Source organism: Choristoneura fumiferana, chromosome Z (assembly GCF_025370935.1).
Source record: "Choristoneura fumiferana chromosome Z, NRCan_CFum_1, whole genome shotgun sequence".
In the NCBI taxonomy this organism is placed as follows: domain Eukaryota; kingdom Metazoa; phylum Arthropoda; class Insecta; order Lepidoptera; family Tortricidae; genus Choristoneura; species Choristoneura fumiferana.
The window spans coordinates 5,534,744-5,554,346 of NC_133472.1; the positions used below are offsets into that span (position 1 = coordinate 5,534,744).

Consider the following 19,603-nt stretch of genomic DNA (forward strand, 5'->3'; position numbering starts at 1 on the left):
AATTGGCGTGACACACTTTACAGATGGCCCCTATTTATTTATGTAGGAGGCGTAGGAATTGATCTGTTCAGCTAGGGCACAATCAATTCCATCCGTTTCACTTTGAGCGTGAAAATTGATGCGATAATTGAATTACGCGAGACGAAATTTTCCAATAGAGACACAATGCAAACACGTGCCAGACGGTCGTACCTACTAACACAAACACCGAGCGACATCTTTACGTTAGTTTATTTATAACCACTAGTTATTTGACTTGACTGAATTGTGTTGCTCTGATGAGCTCTGGTTGAGTTCAAAACGCGTCAATAAGTGGTTTGTGTTTGTTTTCGTGGGGTCTGGTGCTAACAACTCCTTGGCCAGAGATAATAGGCTTTTAAAATAATAATAAACAAGCATTTTTCCGCTGACTGCACATTCGGTTGACTGTCCTGTTGTGGACCTTCTTGCATTTTCATCCAAATTCATATTATCCGTACCATATTATAAGTATACCATAAGTACCAGATTATTTTAATGGGATGGAGTATTCGGAATTGACAACTTATTGGAAAGGATTTAAATAAAATTTAGTATAAACTTGACACCAGGAGGAAGCGAGAAGGAGAACAGCTGTTATTCCCACGTTCATCATTTTCATACGTTTCATCGCTGTTAAAATTCGGCTTTCTTCATTACAAGCTTTTATTTAGATTCACCTGTCCCGTTGTCTGTCTGTCTGTAATCAAATCTTGCAAGTTAAATTCGACAAACTTCCAGTAGTTGGATTGACTTGAAATTTGGTATACTTAAGTATGTAAATTGCGTGACAAAATAACCTCGATCGTCTCCACAGGACGGAACTCTTCAACGGTTAATGGGCATCGACGTGAAATTTGATATGGTAAGTATGCAAATTTAGTTTGGGTGACAATATAAGTACAAGTACAGTCAACAAAAAGTACAGTCAGCAAAAAAAGCATTTATTCCCTATCCGTGGAAATTTCAAAAATCCTTGCTTAATGCGTGTCTACACTATTAAGAACATATATTCCAATTTTCAAGTTTCTAGACCAGTTTTGTGCGTTGATCTATAAGTCATCAGTCATTTTTTTTTTATAGTATTAAATCCATGGATAGTTCGTTTGAGTTTTATTAAAGCTTATCAAATACAAAATCTTAAAAAAAAGAAACACGTCACCCATGCATTTATAATTTAAGCAGGATAACCTTTATAAGTACTAGACCGCAGTTTAGTGCGCCTCGACCTTCAAGTGGCAGACTGCGCCGTTGTCCGTTCACTATCTTGTTTACTTACAGCAAAAAAAAAACAAAGCCGATTCCAATCAGAGCCAAATGTCGTCGCGAGTATAATACTTAAACTAGCTATTTCCCGCGGCTTCGCCCGCGTGGAATTCGGTTATCGCGCGCTGTTCCCACACGAACTGTGCATTTTTTCGGGATAAAAAGTAGCCTATGTCACCATCTCTATCCCAAAAATCAAGAGTATACTGGTGTTCTGGATATCCTGGCTACAGCATCAGGCCGACAATTCCATAATCTTGCATAGTTTATTTAGCATACTTACATGGGTTTCAAATTTTAGCTCCCAAATATGTTTGAAAGTAAACCCATTATGCGTCTAAGATTCCTACCGCCGCGAACAAAAGAGCTGATGATCTTGAAACGGCTGAACCGATTTTGATAAAACATGTCTAAAAACCATCGCTGGAAAACCTGCTTTCAAATTAAAAAACCGCATTCAAATCGGTCCACCCGTTTAAGAGCTACGGTGCCACAGACAGACACACATAGCGGTCAAACTTACAACACCCCTCTTTTTGCGTCGGGGGTTAATAAAAAAAACATGTTTCTCGCTAATTCGACGCCCTTCCTCTGGGAGCACACGCCACGTCGGCTGCTGCAAACACACACATTGCAGTGCCCGGCCCCGGATTTATTTCACTAAAAAATGATTGTTACAACAACTAGTACATATTAACACTAATCTGAAATAAATATAAACAACTAGTTATATTTTCGGGTATATAAAATGTTTGTGACCAAACTCCTTCGAGACGGCTTGACCGATTTTTATGAAATTTTTTGTGTATATTCGGTAGGTCTGAGAATAGGATTTACGACATTTTTTATACTTCTACGCGGACGGAGTCGCAGGCAACAGCTGTACGAGTATAAATTTATCCTCGCCCTCTATCTGTGGCTATTGTTGAAAGCGAGCGCTGCTGCGTTCATTATAGCGAGATGTCAAGGGCACTCAAGGCAAAGCAAGACAGAGTTGACAACGAAGACTCGGCGCGCGGATTGCGTAACGCGCTGACGTTCGAGATCGCATTCACAATACATACAATACAAATACTCTTTATTATACACCACCACCATCTCTTTCTACCCTCGTTTTATACCGTGTGACAGAAAGAAGTGGGGAAACGATTGTGATTGTGATCCCAAATATGTTAGTTAGACAATAAGGCTGTTTGTTTTTCATGAACCAATAGAAACGCTTCATTTGCCTATCCTCGCTCCGCTCAGCTGTTATGCTACTAGTTGTGCTGTGCGAGGTAAATGAAGCGTTTCTATTGTTTTATGAAAAACAATTTCCTCGCAACACATCCTCGCATAACTCCGTCGAATCCGGGCCAGTTTCCCCAAGCTCTGCAGTGCTCCCGGTGTTTTATCTGACAGATAAATTGAAAATGAACAATCTACAACGTATCACTCACTATGTAGATACGATAATATCAACCGCTTACTTTCTCAACTTAACAAATAATAATTTTACATAAATTGACAAAAAATTACGAACGTTTAAAGGCGGGATTTCGGGAAATTTGAGAAAAACATTTAATAAATCATATCTCCAAAACCGTGACCCTTAGGACCCAAGGTCCAAGGGCGAAAACATAGTGAATAACCCCAACGATATCCCAAAAAAATTTGACTGTCCATGTGCCGAACACGAACAACCTGTATATACTTATCTAATACCTTTATGAGAATCGCTCGTTTAAAGGTATTAGATTACATAGATAGATTGCAATAAGCGTACCGTGGGGTACGCGTCATCATGAATGACCTATACAGGTTACCTAGACAGGATTCCCTAATCGTTATATGAGTATGTATTATGTAATCGTGGACGCTTCACTAGCAGCCACGCGCGCATGCCCCCCGTTGGGAAACGGCCGTCGATACGTCCACGTTGGTTAAGTAAAGCCTAGCTAAGAGCTAGGTCAGTGGCGTAGCTTGGTAACCAAAGGCCCTGGGGCAAAAAATAAACTAGGACCCCAACTAAACTATTTAAAATCGTTTGTACCGTATTCCGAATGTGGGAGAAATTTTCACTACCTAGTTCAATTTATAGTTTTAAGTCAGCTTGGGGGCCCCGGGACACTGCCCCTGTCTATAGCCCTCCGGTAGCTACGCCTTGGGTATGAAGCTTGTATGAAGGTATAGGGCGCAGAGATCACCAATTATTTTGAGTAAACAAAGTTACCATCACGGTCCGTTTTTACATGAGTTTATTAAGAATACGTAGGTAAGTATTAAATACTTAGGTCCGTAAAAAATAGGTCGGCCGGCGGCCGGCGATAGCGCTTTTCAGTTAGATAGCAAACCTTCCAAGCAGCCTGAGCCAGACCCACATCTCCAGACAACTGGATTTCTGGTAAAACATGGGTTTTTATCCCGATATTGGGCCCGCGTGCAGGACCCCACAGGTACTATGGCCCCAGCCGTCTTCTGAGAGGAGGTCTGTAATCCTGCAGTGGGAAGTATAAAATGGAAGCTTGTTATCATTATTAATGATTTGGATGGCAGTGCGGCAGCGCGGCGGCAAACGCGAGACAGTCGCGACAGCCTCCTGGCCGCATGGGCACTAAGTATGGATCGAATGGTCTGAAATGAATGTTTTTTTTAAAGGTATCCGCGGCCTATTTTAAAACATCATTAGGTAAATTCTCAGCTGCCGAAGATGAGCTAATCTTACTAAGGGTAAACCTTGGGTAAACGTAACGTGTTGCATAATGTTTGTTTCGACTCGCATGCAAATTTCGCTCAAACAGACATTGACGGATTTGTTCAGTTTCAAGTTGTCGCGGAAGTTGCTTTATATAGGTACTTATACTCTTTGGAGTTGCGGCAGGCTGCCGGCGATGATGGCCACATAGACATACATAATAAAATGAAAAACCGGCCAAGAGCGTGTCGAACAAGCCCAAGATAGGGTTCCGTTGGCGTTAAGAAAAAATCAAGTAATATTTAAGAATTTTGTACGGAATCTTCCAATTTTAGCTACCTATGTAAGTATGTATATACCTTAGGCTGCTATTTACCCTTACAACACAACCTAGGTATTACAATATTTCTCAAGGTAACCTATAGTTTTCCTTGTCAGTTTGATATACTTAATACCATCTTGATTTTTTTAATTTTCAAACCAACAGTTTAGCTTTTGAAGGGGGGGGGACGAACAGATCACTAAATCGAAAAACCGTCTTCACAACTACACTACACTATTGGGTGGGTTAGATAGTTAGACTAGAGAAAAAAAACAACCCTAGGTACTTTACATCTATGGGAGGTATAAGTAGTCACCAGCATTAATATCTGGCACAGCGGAGCGTGCAAACATATCTGACACGTTCTTCCGGCCCTGGAATGGAAATAGAGTCGTAACACACATGTATGCACGCTTGTTGTGTCAGATATTGGTGCTGGTGACTGTACTACCTACACAAAAAAAAACTTTTTTTTTTTAACCATTTTATCAGCATAGTTGCTACATTACTGATATTCTCTGAGCAAAGCCGCGGACGAACGGACAGACAGACGGACAAGGCGGAACTTTGCCATACTGGCTACGAAACCCTAATTAACAGCACTGAAAAAGCATATTGGGAAAAAAGGGAATGGACATTTTGCTACTAGAAATAACAATTTTGTTGAAATTATATAACCAGCTGGAAAACTATTAGGTATGCAATACATCTTCGACCTTGACTTCACATTACGCCTCATGGGTGACACTATTTAGCGGCCCGGATAATACCGACCCTATTTTTCGTGTACACACCCATAGAAACTGACATGACTTTCTATGAGCGTGTAAAGAGTGTCACCCAGCCTCATCTGTATAAGGTGAGATAGAGTTCTATCGCTGGTCAGTTTTTAATACTTATAAAAAAAAACTGTCAAACGACCTCGTTAAAAATATCGTCAAGGCAACTGAATCGCATCGCGTACCAGCGTGAGACCTTTTCATAATAAATTTCGCTATGATTTCTTTAGCAAATATATGGAAAGTCAAAATGACATCAGTAGCATCAAGGTTCCACTGGTACAGGATTCAGTTTCTTTGACTGACTGTACCTTATCAAATCAAAGTATAAAAATATGACGTAATATTCCATTCAATTACGCTGGCCACACGCTGGCATTCTCTATCGCTCTCAACCGCCACAAATGATTAAAAAAACAACAGTAAATTTTGCATAATTTATTGGAATATCAATATTACGTAATGACTATAATTAAAAAGTAAAACAGGAACGTAAGCATCGAGATAAACTTAAAAGAGAATAACAAATTGAGAAGTCACTCGCTACAGCTCATGTGGGTTATCAAGCGTAAATGCAGACAGATAAACAAACAGACGAACTGATAAGTATTTATATAGCGATAAGGCCCAGTTGGGCCGCGGCTGTCGCTTCGACAACTCGATAAATTAAAGTAATATAAATCACAGCAGTCACCAATACTTGCAAGTTGCAATGTTTAACAGGTAAATAAATATTTGAGTACTTTATCATAATAGGTACTTATATAACTTTAAGACAGTTATGTCTTCTGTTCCCTAAGGTTTAACACTGCTTAATCATTTCAATATTATTATTATTATTATTATAATACTTTATTGAAATAGATGAAACCTACGCACTTCGCTAGTTCAAGCCAGCCTTCATCAGGGAGAGACATTACGCAAAAGTCAAGATATTTTAAGTGCAACCCATTTAATAATCTATTTCATTTAATTTAATTGTATCTACTAACAATTTCGACTTATGATATGAAATCAAGTCAGATCAATGTAAGCTAATTTATATCTAATTATTGTTCAAGAATTACTATTTGAACATATTGTTATGTTTAATGTTTCAGTCCCTCATGTAGGGATAGTCTATGTCTTTGAGAGGGACAAAGGTTTCCTTGATGGACTGCGGGCTGGTCCATCTCATAACATAAGTGGGTCCTCCGGCCTTGTCGTTGGTGCCGGACATGCGGCCGCCGCCGAAGGGCTGTTGGCCAACCACCGAGCCAGTTGACTTGTCGTTGATATAGAAGTTACCAGCTGTCGGCTTCAGCTCTTCTAGAGCTAGCTCGAGGAATGCTTTATCGCTGGCAAACACCGCTCCTGTCAGTGCAAACTTCGTTGATGATCCCACAAGGGACAATGCCTGCATCAGATCCTTGTCTTCATATACATACATGGTGAGCACAGGCCCAAAGATCTCCTCCACCATGAGTCTATCATGAGGATCAGTTGTTTCGATTATTGTGGGCTGCACAAAGTAACCCTTGCTGTCATCAAATTCTCCTCCTCCAAGGATTTTATTTTGTGGGTTATTCTTTGCATTCTTGATGTAGCTGGTGATACGAGCAAAGGCCTTGTCATCGATAACAGCTCCCATGAAGACACTGAAGTCTGTGACGTCTCCCACCTTGAGTTTGGAACGCTCTTTCACCAGACCCTCCTTGATTGGTTCATAAAGGGACCGAGGTACATACATTCTGGAGCAAGCTGAACACTTTTGCCCACAGTATTCAAATGCAGAGCGGATTGTAGATGTCACAACTGACTCTACATCAGCAGTTGGGTGAATAAAGTGATAATTCTTGCCTCCGCATTCACCGATGAGTCTAGGGTAGTTACGGTAGCGGTCTAGATTTTTAGCCACAGCCCCCCAAATCCAGTTGAAAGTAGGCACAGAGCCCGTAAAGTTGATACCGGCCAAATGTGGAGAAGAAGTGATGGTCTTACCAAATGTAGGTCCATCGGCAGGCACAAAGTTAACCACACCAGGTGGCAGGCCAGCTTCACGCATGATGTTAAAGATCCTCCAATTGGAAAGAACAGCCGTATCAGAAGGCTTCCACACTACACCATTGCCCATCAGTGCAGGAGTGTACGCTAAGTTACCACCAATCGCCGTGAAGTTGAATGGGCTGATGGCTGCTATGAATCCATCAATGCCTCGGAACCGCATTGAGTTCCTAGTCACCTGCGGGTTCTCTGAGATGGGCTGGTATTTGGCGTTTTCTTTTAAAAAGAAGACATTGAACCTGAAGAAGTCGATGAGCTCGGCGGCGGCGTCAATTTCACCCTGCACCACGGTCTTGGACTGGCCGAGCATGGTGGCGGCGTTGAGGCGCTGGCGGTGCTCGCCCGCCATCAGGTCAGCGGCGCGCTCCCAGATGCGGACGCGTTCCTCATACGGCGTGCGGTCCCAGCGCGCCTGCGCCTCCACACTCACAGAGATGGCTTTCTGAATAGTCTTCTCGCTGGCGTAATAAAATTTGGCGATTTTGCGGCCGTGGTTGTGAGGCATCACCTGGAATTTCGGCTCGCCATCCTTGATGTTTTGGTCGCCGATGACGATGGGCACGTCCTCTGTGACGGCGGACGTTCGTTTCAACTCGTCGGCGAGCTCGCCGCGCTCGCGGCTGCCCGCGCGGTAGCCCAGCACTGGCTCATTCTGCACACCGAAGTCTTTCAGCTTCGGCAGCTCGACGATGCTCGCTAAGCCGCGCTCCAGCGGCCGCGCGGCTTTTGCTGTCAACGAACACAGGTTCAACATCTCAGCTGAGAGGCAAGCCTCCTATCGATCGTGTTACGTAAACCCAGCCGCGCTCGCAGCCGTAAACAATATGTGGCACGCAGCTAACGAAGTAATTGGCAACGGAATCGACGACCTTCACTGATTCACATTTTGTAGAGGAGCACGAAACGAAATTACTATTCTATCTATCCGTTCGAACGCGGGCACGACGTCACAGTCACACAAAAATAATTTTCTCATTAGGGCGGGGCATTGCTAATGTTATTAGCATATTTTTCCTCTTCCTTGTTTTTAGTTTTGGACTATTGACAACTTTATTACCATGCTTTAAAGTGCATTTACAAATGTAGCATATCAGAAATATTCTTAAAAATTGCGTCAACTCGCATCGCTCGTTCGATGACAGATACACTGCTGAATACATCGATTTCCTTTTTTTTTGTGTATGGCAATGTCCTTTTGCAACATTTTCTTTGAGCGGCAGTTTTGAAATAATTAAAAAATAACGCTTTTAATATATTGTAATGCTACTTATCCTTGCTTGCTTCTTCTTTGCTATCTTATAGAAATTCAGAATCGAAATCTAAAGAGACTGATGAGAAAAAGGTTTGTTTACCTATTAATTCTTGGAAGAACTGAAAGAAAAAAAAAAAATATTTCAGTACTAAATGTAACGTTCAATGTTCTAGTTTCTATCGTTTCAAATAATTTCAGGTTCATTCCAGAACGCACGTAACGTACTGGCCACCCATGAGGGCTACTACAAAAATCGAATAATCTAAGTTCGTATCGATCCGTCCCTCTCACTCTCATATTAATTAATTTAAGCGTTAGCGGGACGGCAACATATGTACCTAGTTCGAATTTTGCACTTCGTAGTCTTTTCGTTGTATAGGGCCAGCCAGTCTACCGCGTGGTAATACTTGAGTAAATATTTCCTGCTGTTTACGGTCTATTCGTATATTTTATTGAGAATTTTTCTGAGGAACGGCTAGCAAGTTTTCTAATATTTATTTACTTGTTGACATTCTTGTCCACAGTAATCCCTAATCATACGAGTTTTAATCGTCACCTACCATAGAAGTATATTGTTATAAGTACTTCTATGTCTCCTACACATACGAATATCCCTTCTTTACACTAATATTTACGAACAACACGGGGCTGGCAAAAATGTTTTCTCTTGTTCCCTGTAAAGCTCAGTTTAGACTTGCCTGAAAAATCATGTAAGGGTCTGTTTCACCACTCATTAATAAATTTTATTTGACAAATAAATGGCATACCGTCTCTGTTTATTCCGACAGAGCAAACAGAGACGGCATCACAGATATCCGTCACAAAATTAATCAATTAATGGTGAAACAGGGGGTATGTTGCATTACATTACTGTCGAGAGAAGAACATCTACGCAGCGGCGGCCTTACCCATTGCGAGGCTCCGGGCGGCAGGTCTTTGCGAGGCCCTTTGTCCTTCGTGAAAAGTACTTATGTGATGCGAAAATATAGTAAAAAAAACGTATATTTAAAAAAAATTGCTTGGGTTGTTGCGCGAGGCCCCTGCAAGAGCGAGTCCCCCCCCGGGCGATTGCCCTGGTCGCCACCCCCTAAGGCCGCTACTGTATCTACGAATAACACGACGCTGGCAAAAATGGTTTCTCAATAAGAGTACCAATTGCCATATACAGGGAATGTAATTACCCTGTTAAGAAGAGGAAGTCATGATGATTGATGAGTTTTGACAAAAATGACATTTGTTAACAACAAACTCGTAATAGCGCAAAATTTTCGTGTTCTGTTTAAAAAATGCGCGGTGCTTTAATATGGCCGCTGTTGAAGCGTCGTGCGGCGACGGCGTCGGGCGCGGTGGAGCCCCAATGCACGGAGCACCCGGGGCCGCCGAAGAGCGAGCCGGTGAGGGAGCACCGCGCGGGCTCCAAGGAGCGGGGGGAGCTACAGCTGGAGCTGAGCTTGCTGTGCCGCAACCCACCCGTCGTCCCCATTTGCGTGGGCAGCGAGTGTACCAGTAAGTCTGGAGGGTTACTATGAAATTCGAAAATCGTATCATACCTCTCACTCTCGTATTAAATAATATAAGCGGCAGCGGGATGGCAAGATACGAAGTACGAATTTTGCATTTCGTAGTTAGGGCCTGTCCAGAGAAAGCGTTCTGTGCGCGAGCGCACGAGGTGGTGCTACATTATATCCCGTCCAGGGGGACTACTACGAAATTCGAAAGTCAAAGTTTGTATCGTGCCATCCCGCTGACGTTTATATTTATTTAATACGAGAGTGAGCGGGACGGTACGATACGAACTACGATTTTCGAATTTCGTAGTAGCCCCCTCTGATTGACGTGCACGGCAGTCGAATCAAATCACTTGCTCAGAAATTTTACCTACCGCTACATTTACGAGCCGCGGGCTGCAGCTATGGCGTGCATTGAGTGGTAGCAGGCAGGGTAGGCAGCACTAGTGCTGGTAGCGTGTTGCACAGCTAACTAGTAACTCCCTGCCCTGGAATTCACCCAATCCACGCCAATGGCGGGCTGTATCCTGTTAATTTACTTATTCAGCCGGCTGCGTCTGCCGTCAAGTTATGCCGTTCGACCACAAGCGCACAGCAACGTACTACAACCAAGCCTGTTCGCACACCATCGCGATGGGCATGGAATGGGCGGCCCGGACTCAGCCGTGCTGGGAGCGGACCCCGGTCCAGCAGCGATGTGAGATCTTCGACCGCGCCGCAGACCTAATGGCGGGACGGTACCGACAGAAAATCATCGCCGCCGCCATGATGGGGCAAGGCATGACAGCTATTCAAGCAGAACACAACATCTGCCAGCTGATAGACTACACCCGTTTCAACAGCAACTTCCTGCGGGACCTCACGATGAGCCGCTGCGTCACCGACGGGGCTCCTACAGGCAAAAACTTGAACCACTACCACGGTTTGGAGGGATTTTTCGCTGCTATAACGCCCAATGATTCCTTTTCAAACGCCGGCCAGTTGGCTATAACGCCTGCTATCATGGGGAACGGTGTTGTCTGGAAGCCCAGCCAATATTCGATCCTCGCGTGTTACCGGATTTTCCAAAGTCTCCTCGAAGCAGGTCTACCTGTGGGGGTGATTAACTTCGTTCCTGCGGAAGAGAACTGTTTTCTGAACACTGCTTGCTGTAGCCGAAAGTTAGCTGGAGTCGCATTTGGAGGGACCACGTCGGCTTTGGAGACGATATGGAAGAGGATAGGAGATAACATAAAAAACTTTGACAGGTCAGTACTGTCGACTTTCGATCTCGGTTGATACAGTATATAGTACTGTAGGGACTATGCTGTATACCGCTGGAAGGTGGTAAAACTGACCACCTGGCACGCTAGATTGACTTTCGCACCCTTTCAGGCTTCGGGCTCAAATCGCCTTTTTCGCCATCCTTTTGATCTACGGTGACAGGTGCCGTGACGTCGGTTTTAGGGCTGTAAGGATGCCCATTGTGACACCCAGTAGAGGCAGAATTTGAATGGCAAAATGCCAATTTGTAAGGGACCCGTGAGAGGCCCAGTTGATGACGACTCCGGTCAGTTTTACCACCTGCCAGCGGTATACAACCTAGTCCCTACAGTACCTATATCTAATAATATTAAGAGTATCTATCGAAGGTTCCCTGGTCAAACCCGATAAGTCGAAATACTACCCTTGTTGACTGTTAAAAAAAGAACGTTCTATGTAGGAGCATAAATTCGATTTTTTTATGAATTATTAGATCGAGTTATTGGGTTTGACCAGGGAGCCCTCGCTATGTTCTTTACAGAATCGATAACTTCTTCGAATCTTCTGTTGTTAGTAATGCACACATATTACGCTTTTCTAGTTTTAAATTAATTTCGGTGAAATTACTGGCACTTGAGGTATCCCATCTTAGGCCTCTATGTTGGCAACGCATCTGCAATCCCCCTGGTGTTGCAGGTTTCTATGGGCGGTGGTGATCTCTTACCATCAGGAGACCCACTTGCTCGTTTGCCATCCAGTCGAATAAAAAAAAATCTGTATTCACCAATGAAGTATTATTACCATTTTTTAACCACTGTGTCGGCAATAGTATCTAGCTTTCAAACTAATAACTTTGTGACAAACTTCTTGGAAAAACAAATGGTTTAAAGCTCGCTGGACATTTTTATTACTCTTATTGAGAATTAATTTGTTTTCGACCACTTTGATCCTAATCCTATCTTACTATTATATTATTAGTTTCATTCAAGAAACCATGATCTTTTGCCTTCAATCCTACCCACTGCTGCTTCAGCTATACATTTAAACAGGTTTCCCCGCATAGCTGGCACGGGGAGCGGCAAGAACTTCCACATAATCCACGAATCAGCTGACATGAAGTGCGCAGTGGCCAATACGATCCGCGCCGCATTCGAAATGGCTGGCCAGAAGACGACCTCCTGCTCCCGCGCTTACGTGCACCACTCCGTCTTGCGGGTGTTCCTGTTGGCGCTGTCCTGCCAGTTGCCGCGGCTCTTCATCACGCATCCGCTGGACTACAGATGCTTTACGTCGTCCGTGATATCCGCGGAGGCTTATGACAGGGTGCGTGCGTGCGTGGTCAATTCTGTCTGTGAGACGGCCATGTTTGCTGCAAATGATTTTGTGCGGGACAGTTCGGGCTACTCCCGGTTGTCCACGTCACTTTGCACGCTAACTACAGGTACTTTTTCTTAGTTGTCCGCCGTGTTAACAGTTGGGAAATCCAATTTCCAGGAGTTCGTACGCACTCATAGCAATACCTACGTGTGGACAACTGAAAAAAAATAGTATATAGGTACTCGTACAATTCTTCACAGTTGTCACTTTTATTTGACACAGTAAACTTACAAGGTGTATTCTAATTTACTGCCAAGGGCAAAGATATCGACACGGCCAAAGTTGCAAAAATATGTACCTACCTACTTATACACGGCCTTAATGTTAAGTGCATAAAAGTCGTGTATACATATTTTAGTAACTTTGGCCGTGTCGATATCTCTGCCCTTGACTGTACACCTTTTTATTGTACTTACATAAAACACGTAAAAATAACAGTTTACATTTGAGAACCCGAAAAACGAGGTGCAATGTCTTAAAAATGTTTTCGAGTGTTTTAGATGGTTCTGTTAGTTCGACTAAACACTCCATGTAGATTTTTGATCGGAACTTTTGTTTTAAAATTTAGTCACACCTTTGAATGAAACAAGTTTACCTACATGACCATGTCAAGGTAAATGAACATGGGCATGTCAAAATATTCAATAAAGCTATAAAGCTATACTCCGTCAACCAGTCAGTGAGTCAGTGAGTGAGAGAATCTTGTTTACATACTCGTATTTAGTACATATCTGTGGGTGCGACATCTAACTCGTGCCAAGTTGGCAAGTTCGGGACAAGATCCACTGGGTCTGGCTTAATATCCACAGGGCATGAGTACTTGTAGAGTCCGGTGTAGTGCCCCACCCATCTCGTCATCTGATGGCTGCTGCTTGCCATAACAGAGCCGCGTGTGTGGCCGGCGCATCATGTCCCGAATCGGTCTTTTCAGTCACGAGCGTAAGTGTACCTAGTCGTGATGCTACTTTCATCATCTTTAAAAGATGTCAAGGCCTTCTATTATTATTATAAGTAGGTACATATCTAATGACATTTCTTTGAATGTTATTGGCTGGTACACTTAGAATTCACATTCAGGTAGCATGTTCTTTGATTTAAAAAGCAGTCGGCCGGCAACTGACTCGGGCCGCGCCCGAGCTCCACAAATTGCCCTGATGTTCTTCTACGGCTTACCAACGTCATGGATACGTTCTGCCCTGCTTTTAGGGCATAAGTAACGCTGACAGGAATAAATTACAGGTGGTGGGTTACCTCAACACGTACGTACACGACGGCCAGTGCGAGTTGATGGTGGGGGGACGGGCGGACTGCTCCGTGGGTTACTACATCGAGCCCACAGTCATCCAGGCCAGCTGCCCCGATCACCCTCTGCTACTTCAGGAGCTCCGGGGGCCAGTGCTGACGGTCTACCCGTTTGGCGACCTGGTGGATCTCGTCGAAGCGGTCGGGATGGCACCGTATGCTGTGTGCGGCTCAGTGTTCGCTACGGTGGGTTTGAGGTTGAACTCCACGCTAGTTTCGAGGAATCTTTACTGTGGCACTTAGAAGTACACTTCATCGTTATCATCATCATGAGCCGAAAGACGTCCATTACTGACCAAAAGACTCCCCCTTAGAACGCCACTATGAACGACAACTCGCCACTTGCCACCGGTTTGCCGCAACTCGATGTCGTCAGTCCACCTGGTGAGAGGCCTGCCAACGCTTCGTCTTCCGTTTCGTGGTCGTCACTCGAGGACTTTTCTCTCCCAACGGTTACCTGTACACTTGCTTTCAGCTAAAATGTCTACCACAAGGTTGAATATCGTTTGCATGTTATAATCATACATAAAGCAATATTGGCGATAAGGATAAGACGTGTTTGCCAACTTGAGAGTTTGACTTTAGCGAAACTTGTTCATTTGATATGAAGTTGTTGTTGTTCGTAAATTGATAGACCACTTATTTCGCTGATCGTACATATCCTTGGTGCAGTTTGTAGGAACTTTGATTTGTGCTATGTGATATTGCTAATTGCTTAGATTGGACAAGCTTTGACTTACCTGTTTATTTAGCTTTACACTACACCTGCTTTGCTTTTCAACTATTGAGAACGCTGACATATTTTAGGAAGCCAAAGGTCCACTCCGTTCAACTGTTTCCACCGGAGATGTGCTGTGCGAGGATGGGTAAATGAAGGCGTTTCTATTGGATCATGAAAACACATCCCTCGCACATCTCTGGCGGAAACGTTGCCTTTCTGGGGCCAGAGCTACGAGCAATGGCCAGAGAGTCACGGGCTGGTGGTCAACAGGATCTGGCGTGGGCCCGGTGCGCCGTGGAGGCCGTGCGAGACCTGGCCACTCTGGTGGTGGTGAACGACCGCTGCTCCGAGGAGCTGCCGGCGCACCAGTCGCTGGGCGGCACGCGCAAGTCCGGCCCGGGCTCCAAGGTGACAACTTTAAGCCCAACACACACCGAAGGACGGGTGCGGGTCGTGCTTCCTTATACCGCCATGTAAAACGCCCGTCGTGGGCCTGCGCACGAGCCGCACCCGTCCTCTGTGTGTGTTGGGCTTTATAAACAGGGGGGCTACTGCGAAATCAGAAAATCGATGTTCGTATCGTACCCTCCGTCTCACTCTCGTATAAATAATTTAAGCGTCAGCGAGACGGCAAGATACGAAGTTCGAATGTTGCACTTCGTAGTGTTGTCGAACCATTTGATTCCTGACCCACCGTTGAACGCTCTCACAGTCAGTGTCACAATAAATTCCCTTGTCAAGCAATGCGATGTCACTGTGACTTTTTCTACGAAACAGTGGGTCATAGTTAAATTCAGTTGGTTCGATAGTACAGGGGGGCTACTACGAAATTCGAAAATCGAAGTTCGTATCGTACCGTCCGTCTCCCTCTCGTATAAATAATTTAAGCGTCAGCGAGACGGCAAGATACGAAGTTCGAATTTTGCACTTCGTAGTAGGTACGGTCAGGGACTATTTCATGAGCCACCATGGAACCATTTCACAGTAAACGTCATCGCATTAATTAACAAGGAAAATCGTAATGACTTTTACTTTGAGACGGTTCCATAGTGGATCATGCATGAATTAAAGTCGTTGACCGTACAGGGCCAGCTGCGGCTTCACGCGGCTCTACCGGGTCCGATATGTCTTAAAAAGTCATAAAAATTCACCGTCATTTCGCTTCAATGCTCGCTAGAATGTTCGCTAAAACCGCCCAAACTTCCAAATAAAATTAATCTGCGTCAAAAATCAAAACACATGTGATGCATAGTAACAAAGTAAAACGTCAGTTAATTAAGTGTTAAACACCGTGTTCCTTTTTGTTTCCGATAACTTCGGTTCATTGCTGTAATACCTATTAATTAACTTTTTCTTCTAATTGAGAAACATATTTTTTTTTTCGAGAGTTAATACTTGCATGCATTATGCATTATAATTGTTTCACAGTCATTGTTAGTACGATTAGTTAAATTGTAAAATAAATAAACTTGACAAGTGATATTGACGTGACATACGAGAGATCATAAAGATCCACATGTTTAGTATAACTTTCTTTTGCTAAATATGTGTTAATTAATAACTGATTAGTTATAGACTTTGAAAAACGTCATACAATTAAGGACCTGTGGGCAAAGGTTGTCATGGTGGTAGAAAAGATGAATAAGAACTATTTACAATTAAATATGTACAACAAATAAAATATTTAACGTAAATTGGTATGAGGTTTTTCTCTCGCTAGTAGATCAGACAGCTCTATTGATTCTTGTTGCTACACGACTGTGCGCCGCATTGCGCAGGCGCGCAGACTTAGGCGGTGGCGGTCAGCAGGCCGCCCCAGACCTTTTCGCTGTTTTACTTACTGCTAATAATTAATTATCTTAACTCTTCAGTATCTTTTAAACAGTAAGAGTTGGTCCACTAGTGTCTTAGAGAAATTAACTTAATTTGGCCTGCTGATTATCTCCGTTAACGGAAATCGAAAATAACACGGTGTAGGTATATTAATAAATAAATGTTTCAGGCCGGCTCCATATCCTACCTGCTCTCATATTGCTCCGAGCGATCGTTGAGAGAAGTCTTGCAGCCAAACTGCAACGTCACCTACGACTACATGTCTGATTGTCCGTGCTAACCTATCCTATACAGTGCACAACTGTTCTTACTTTGTACCTCTAGATTACACGGGCGGATTTAGAGGGGAGGATACGGAGTTTCTATCACAGTACATACTTATAGGCAAATCAAACGATCACAATTGTCAAAATATAATGAATGAAAATTATTGAATAAATTTACTGTGCATTATTTTTTCCCGTGTGCCTCTTATGGCCCTTCCAGAATAAAAAACCTAAGCTTCCTGGGGCAATGTTTCCAGAGCGGTGCTTAGGGATCTTTAGAAAACGTTGTTACTAAATCCTAAGAAACTAAATGTATTAAATTCTCGTTGATAAATTCATCTAGCTCGAATTCAGTTTCTAATATAAAGTTAATGGTCAAACTATTGAATTTGTAAAATCAACAGTATTTTTAGGAATAACGCTCGATTCTAAACTACAGTGGGGACCTCACGTCACAGCAATCGCGGGTAGATTGAGCTCTGCTGCTTTTGCAGTTTGGAAAATACGGCAGCTACCGATGTGGCGACGGCACGGTTGGTGTATTTTGCTTACTTTAACAGCATTATTTCGTACGGCCTTATTTTATGGGATCTGCTGCAGACATTGAGTCAATTTTTATCTTACAAAAGAGAGCAATTAGAGCAATTTATATTTGAAGACGCGTGTATCTTTAGATCTTTTTTTAAGGAAACAGATATCCTAACCCTGCCGTCGCTTTATGTTTTTGAAATAATCATGTATGTTAGGAAGAACATATGTGATTTTCCCACTAACGTCGATAAGCCAAAGGCTACTAGAAACACAGGGAAGCTTAAAGTTCCATCTTACAGACTGGCTAAAACCAAAAAGTCTTTTCTGGGAAATTGCATACGTTTTTATAATAAAATTCCAAAAATATTATAAATGAAACGGATACAAATTCAGATCTATTGTCAAGAAGACATTAATATCAAAGGCGTATTATAAAGTTAATGATTATATCATGGACAGGGATATTTGGAAATAATTCCGATCCGCATTAGCGATCCCTTCAAATAGCGAACCTACTGTGTTAAAAATAAAGTTGTGTTAAATACTTGTGATGTATACATGTCATTTAATAATATTGTAAATCTGTTTTAAAAAATATATATACCTCGTTGAGTTTCTTGCCGGATTCTTCTCAGCAGAGGTTTTCCGAACCGGTGGTAGATTTTTTTTGACATTCATAAGTGCTTGTTGTAGCCTAAATTGAATAAAGATATTTTGACTTTGACTTTGAACGAGCCTATCACTCTCTCCAAGGGCCGGCAACGCACCTGTGATACCCCTCGTGTTGGCAGGTGTCCATGGGCGGCGGTGATTGCTTCCCACCAGATGACCCGCATATTCGTGTTCCCCTCTAACACTTTCACGAACACAGACCTTGTTAGAAATTTCTTGATCGTCACAGGACAATCTCATACAAAAATAAATTACGTCCTGCGCCACAAGTGCTTTGCCAGCTGCTGTACCCCTAGTGTAAGTTTCCGGTTACAAAATACGTCTCGATCGCGTTCGCGTTAAAATCTCAATTGACAAGATTTCATATTTCTAAGACTATAATTTGATTCGTTCTCTGTATTCTGTTTGGAAAGAGAAAAACGCTGATATTTTTAAAATTTCGCTACAAATAATAGTTAATTTATTACAATTTTTTTAAGATGTGCTTATTCTAAAAGGGCATAACTCCAAAACTACGACACAATAGATCCATTACTTTTGTCTAGTCTGTTAAAAAAAAGATCACGTAAATCTGACGTAGACGTTGCATAGAGACGTTGTCAAAATTATGACAGCTCCTTTTTCTGGTGATAAAGGCAAAGGAAACATATCTATACTGTCGTAGTGTTGGCAAATTCAGCCATATTTTTTATTTTTTTTGTATTTTTTTAAATATGGAGAAATCAATTATAATAAATATTTTCCCATGTTCAGGAGGCAAAACTCTTTCGATTCCTGTAGTAATTTACAGGTGTTAAAAAATGAAATCTTGTCAATTTGTATGCAAACACGAACAGCGCCTCTAGCGGAACGTTTGCGATTTTCGTGTTTCCATACAAATTGAGGTTTTAACGCGAACGCGATCGAGACGTATTTTGTAACGGAAACTTACACTAAGGCACTGATTACGCCACGCTTTGCGATCTTGAGCCAACTCTTGCCAGCCTTCGACCCCAATATCCAAAAGGTCTTTCAGGACCTCGTCCCTCCAGCGGTACCTGGACGACCAACCGGCCTACGTCCACTCGGTCCACCCAAGTACGCCTCTTCACGGCTCGATCCTCTCCCAACCTTTCTACGTGCCCGAGCCACCGGAGTCTGGACGCCTTGGTCTCTCCTAAACATTGGCTCCGATACCAAGTTCTCAATTTCCCTGTTGTTTGTTATCCTCCAGCTACCGCCATCTCTCTGAGTCAGCCCAGAATCTTCCGCAGAATCCTCCGTTCTGCCACGAGCAGCTTATTCTCTTCTTTGAGCGTTAGTGTCCAAGCCTGCCAACCGTACTTCAGGATCAGTCTAATGACAGTTTTGTAGACGCGAATCTTGGTTCTCCTGCGTTGTAGCTTGGACACCAAAATCATGCAGATATATGTACTTGCCTTTTACACAAATCCAAAATAAAAGAAAGAAAGAAAAAAAGTATATAAATTTAATTGCGAAAATTCAGCACAACAGGAAGAATACGTTTCAAATTAAAACAAAAACCTTACAAGACCTTATATAATGTTAAATCTTATAGAGTAAAAATTACATAATATATAATTGTTCTATTGTTACCAGATTCTGTTGCCGAATTTAACAGCAATCTGATCCATTGATCAAGCAAGCTTGTAAAATACTTACATATTAAATTTCTCAATTTTGTACGGAACCTTCGGCACCTATAGGTACAAGGCTGACTTGCACTTGGCGGTTTTACGTAAACTTTTTTCTTTTTGTAGGTAGTAGGCTACGTAGTAGGTGGTTACGCTCGACATA

The 19,603-nt window shown here is 42.8% G+C and overlaps 2 protein-coding genes across 3 annotated transcripts; one reads left to right on the forward strand and one right to left on the reverse strand.

Moving 5' to 3' along the window:
• The first annotated feature begins 201 nt into the window (after nt 1-201).
• Nucleotides 202-16,781, forward strand: LOC141442319 (delta-1-pyrroline-5-carboxylate dehydrogenase, mitochondrial-like). Of its 2 annotated transcripts, XM_074107385.1 has the most exons (7): nt 202-224; nt 836-883; nt 10,410-11,109; nt 12,154-12,427; nt 13,721-13,969; nt 14,775-14,912; nt 16,507-16,781. In XM_074107385.1, exons 3-7 carry the CDS (start codon nt 10,433-10,435, stop codon nt 16,615-16,617), a joined length of 1,449 nt encoding a protein of 482 aa, XP_073963486.1. In that variant the 5' UTR covers nt 202-224; nt 836-883; nt 10,410-10,432; the 3' UTR covers nt 16,618-16,781. The 2 variants fall into 2 exon arrangements, with proteins under 2 accessions (XP_073963486.1, XP_073963414.1); XM_074107313.1 differs by lacking the exons at nt 202-224; nt 836-883 and adding an exon at nt 9,460-9,860.
• P5CDh1 (delta-1-Pyrroline-5-carboxylate dehydrogenase 1) lies at nt 5,483-8,119 on the reverse strand. Its single transcript, XM_074107208.1, has one exon. The coding sequence runs from the start codon at nt 7,854-7,856 to the stop codon at nt 6,156-6,158; it is 1,701 nt and encodes a 566-aa protein (XP_073963309.1). The 5' UTR covers nt 7,857-8,119; the 3' UTR covers nt 5,483-6,155.
• Nucleotides 16,782-19,603: the final 2,822 nt, after the last annotated feature.

Coding starts and splice junctions, on each gene's coding strand:
- P5CDh1 (XM_074107208.1), bottom strand. CDS start 7,856: ATGTTGAACCTGTGTTCGTTGACAGCAAAAGCCGCGCGGCCGCTGGAG.
- LOC141442319 (XM_074107313.1), top strand. CDS start 9,641: ATGCGCGGTGCTTTAATATGGCCGCTGTTGAAGCGTCGTGCGGCGACG. Junction 11,110..12,153: donor AACATAAAAAACTTTGACAG/GTCAGTACTGTC, acceptor ACATTTAAACAG/GTTTCCCCGCATAGCTGGCA. Junction 12,428..13,720: donor CCGCGGAGGCTTATGACAGG/GTGCGTGCGTGC, acceptor AATAAATTACAG/GTGGTGGGTTACCTCAACAC.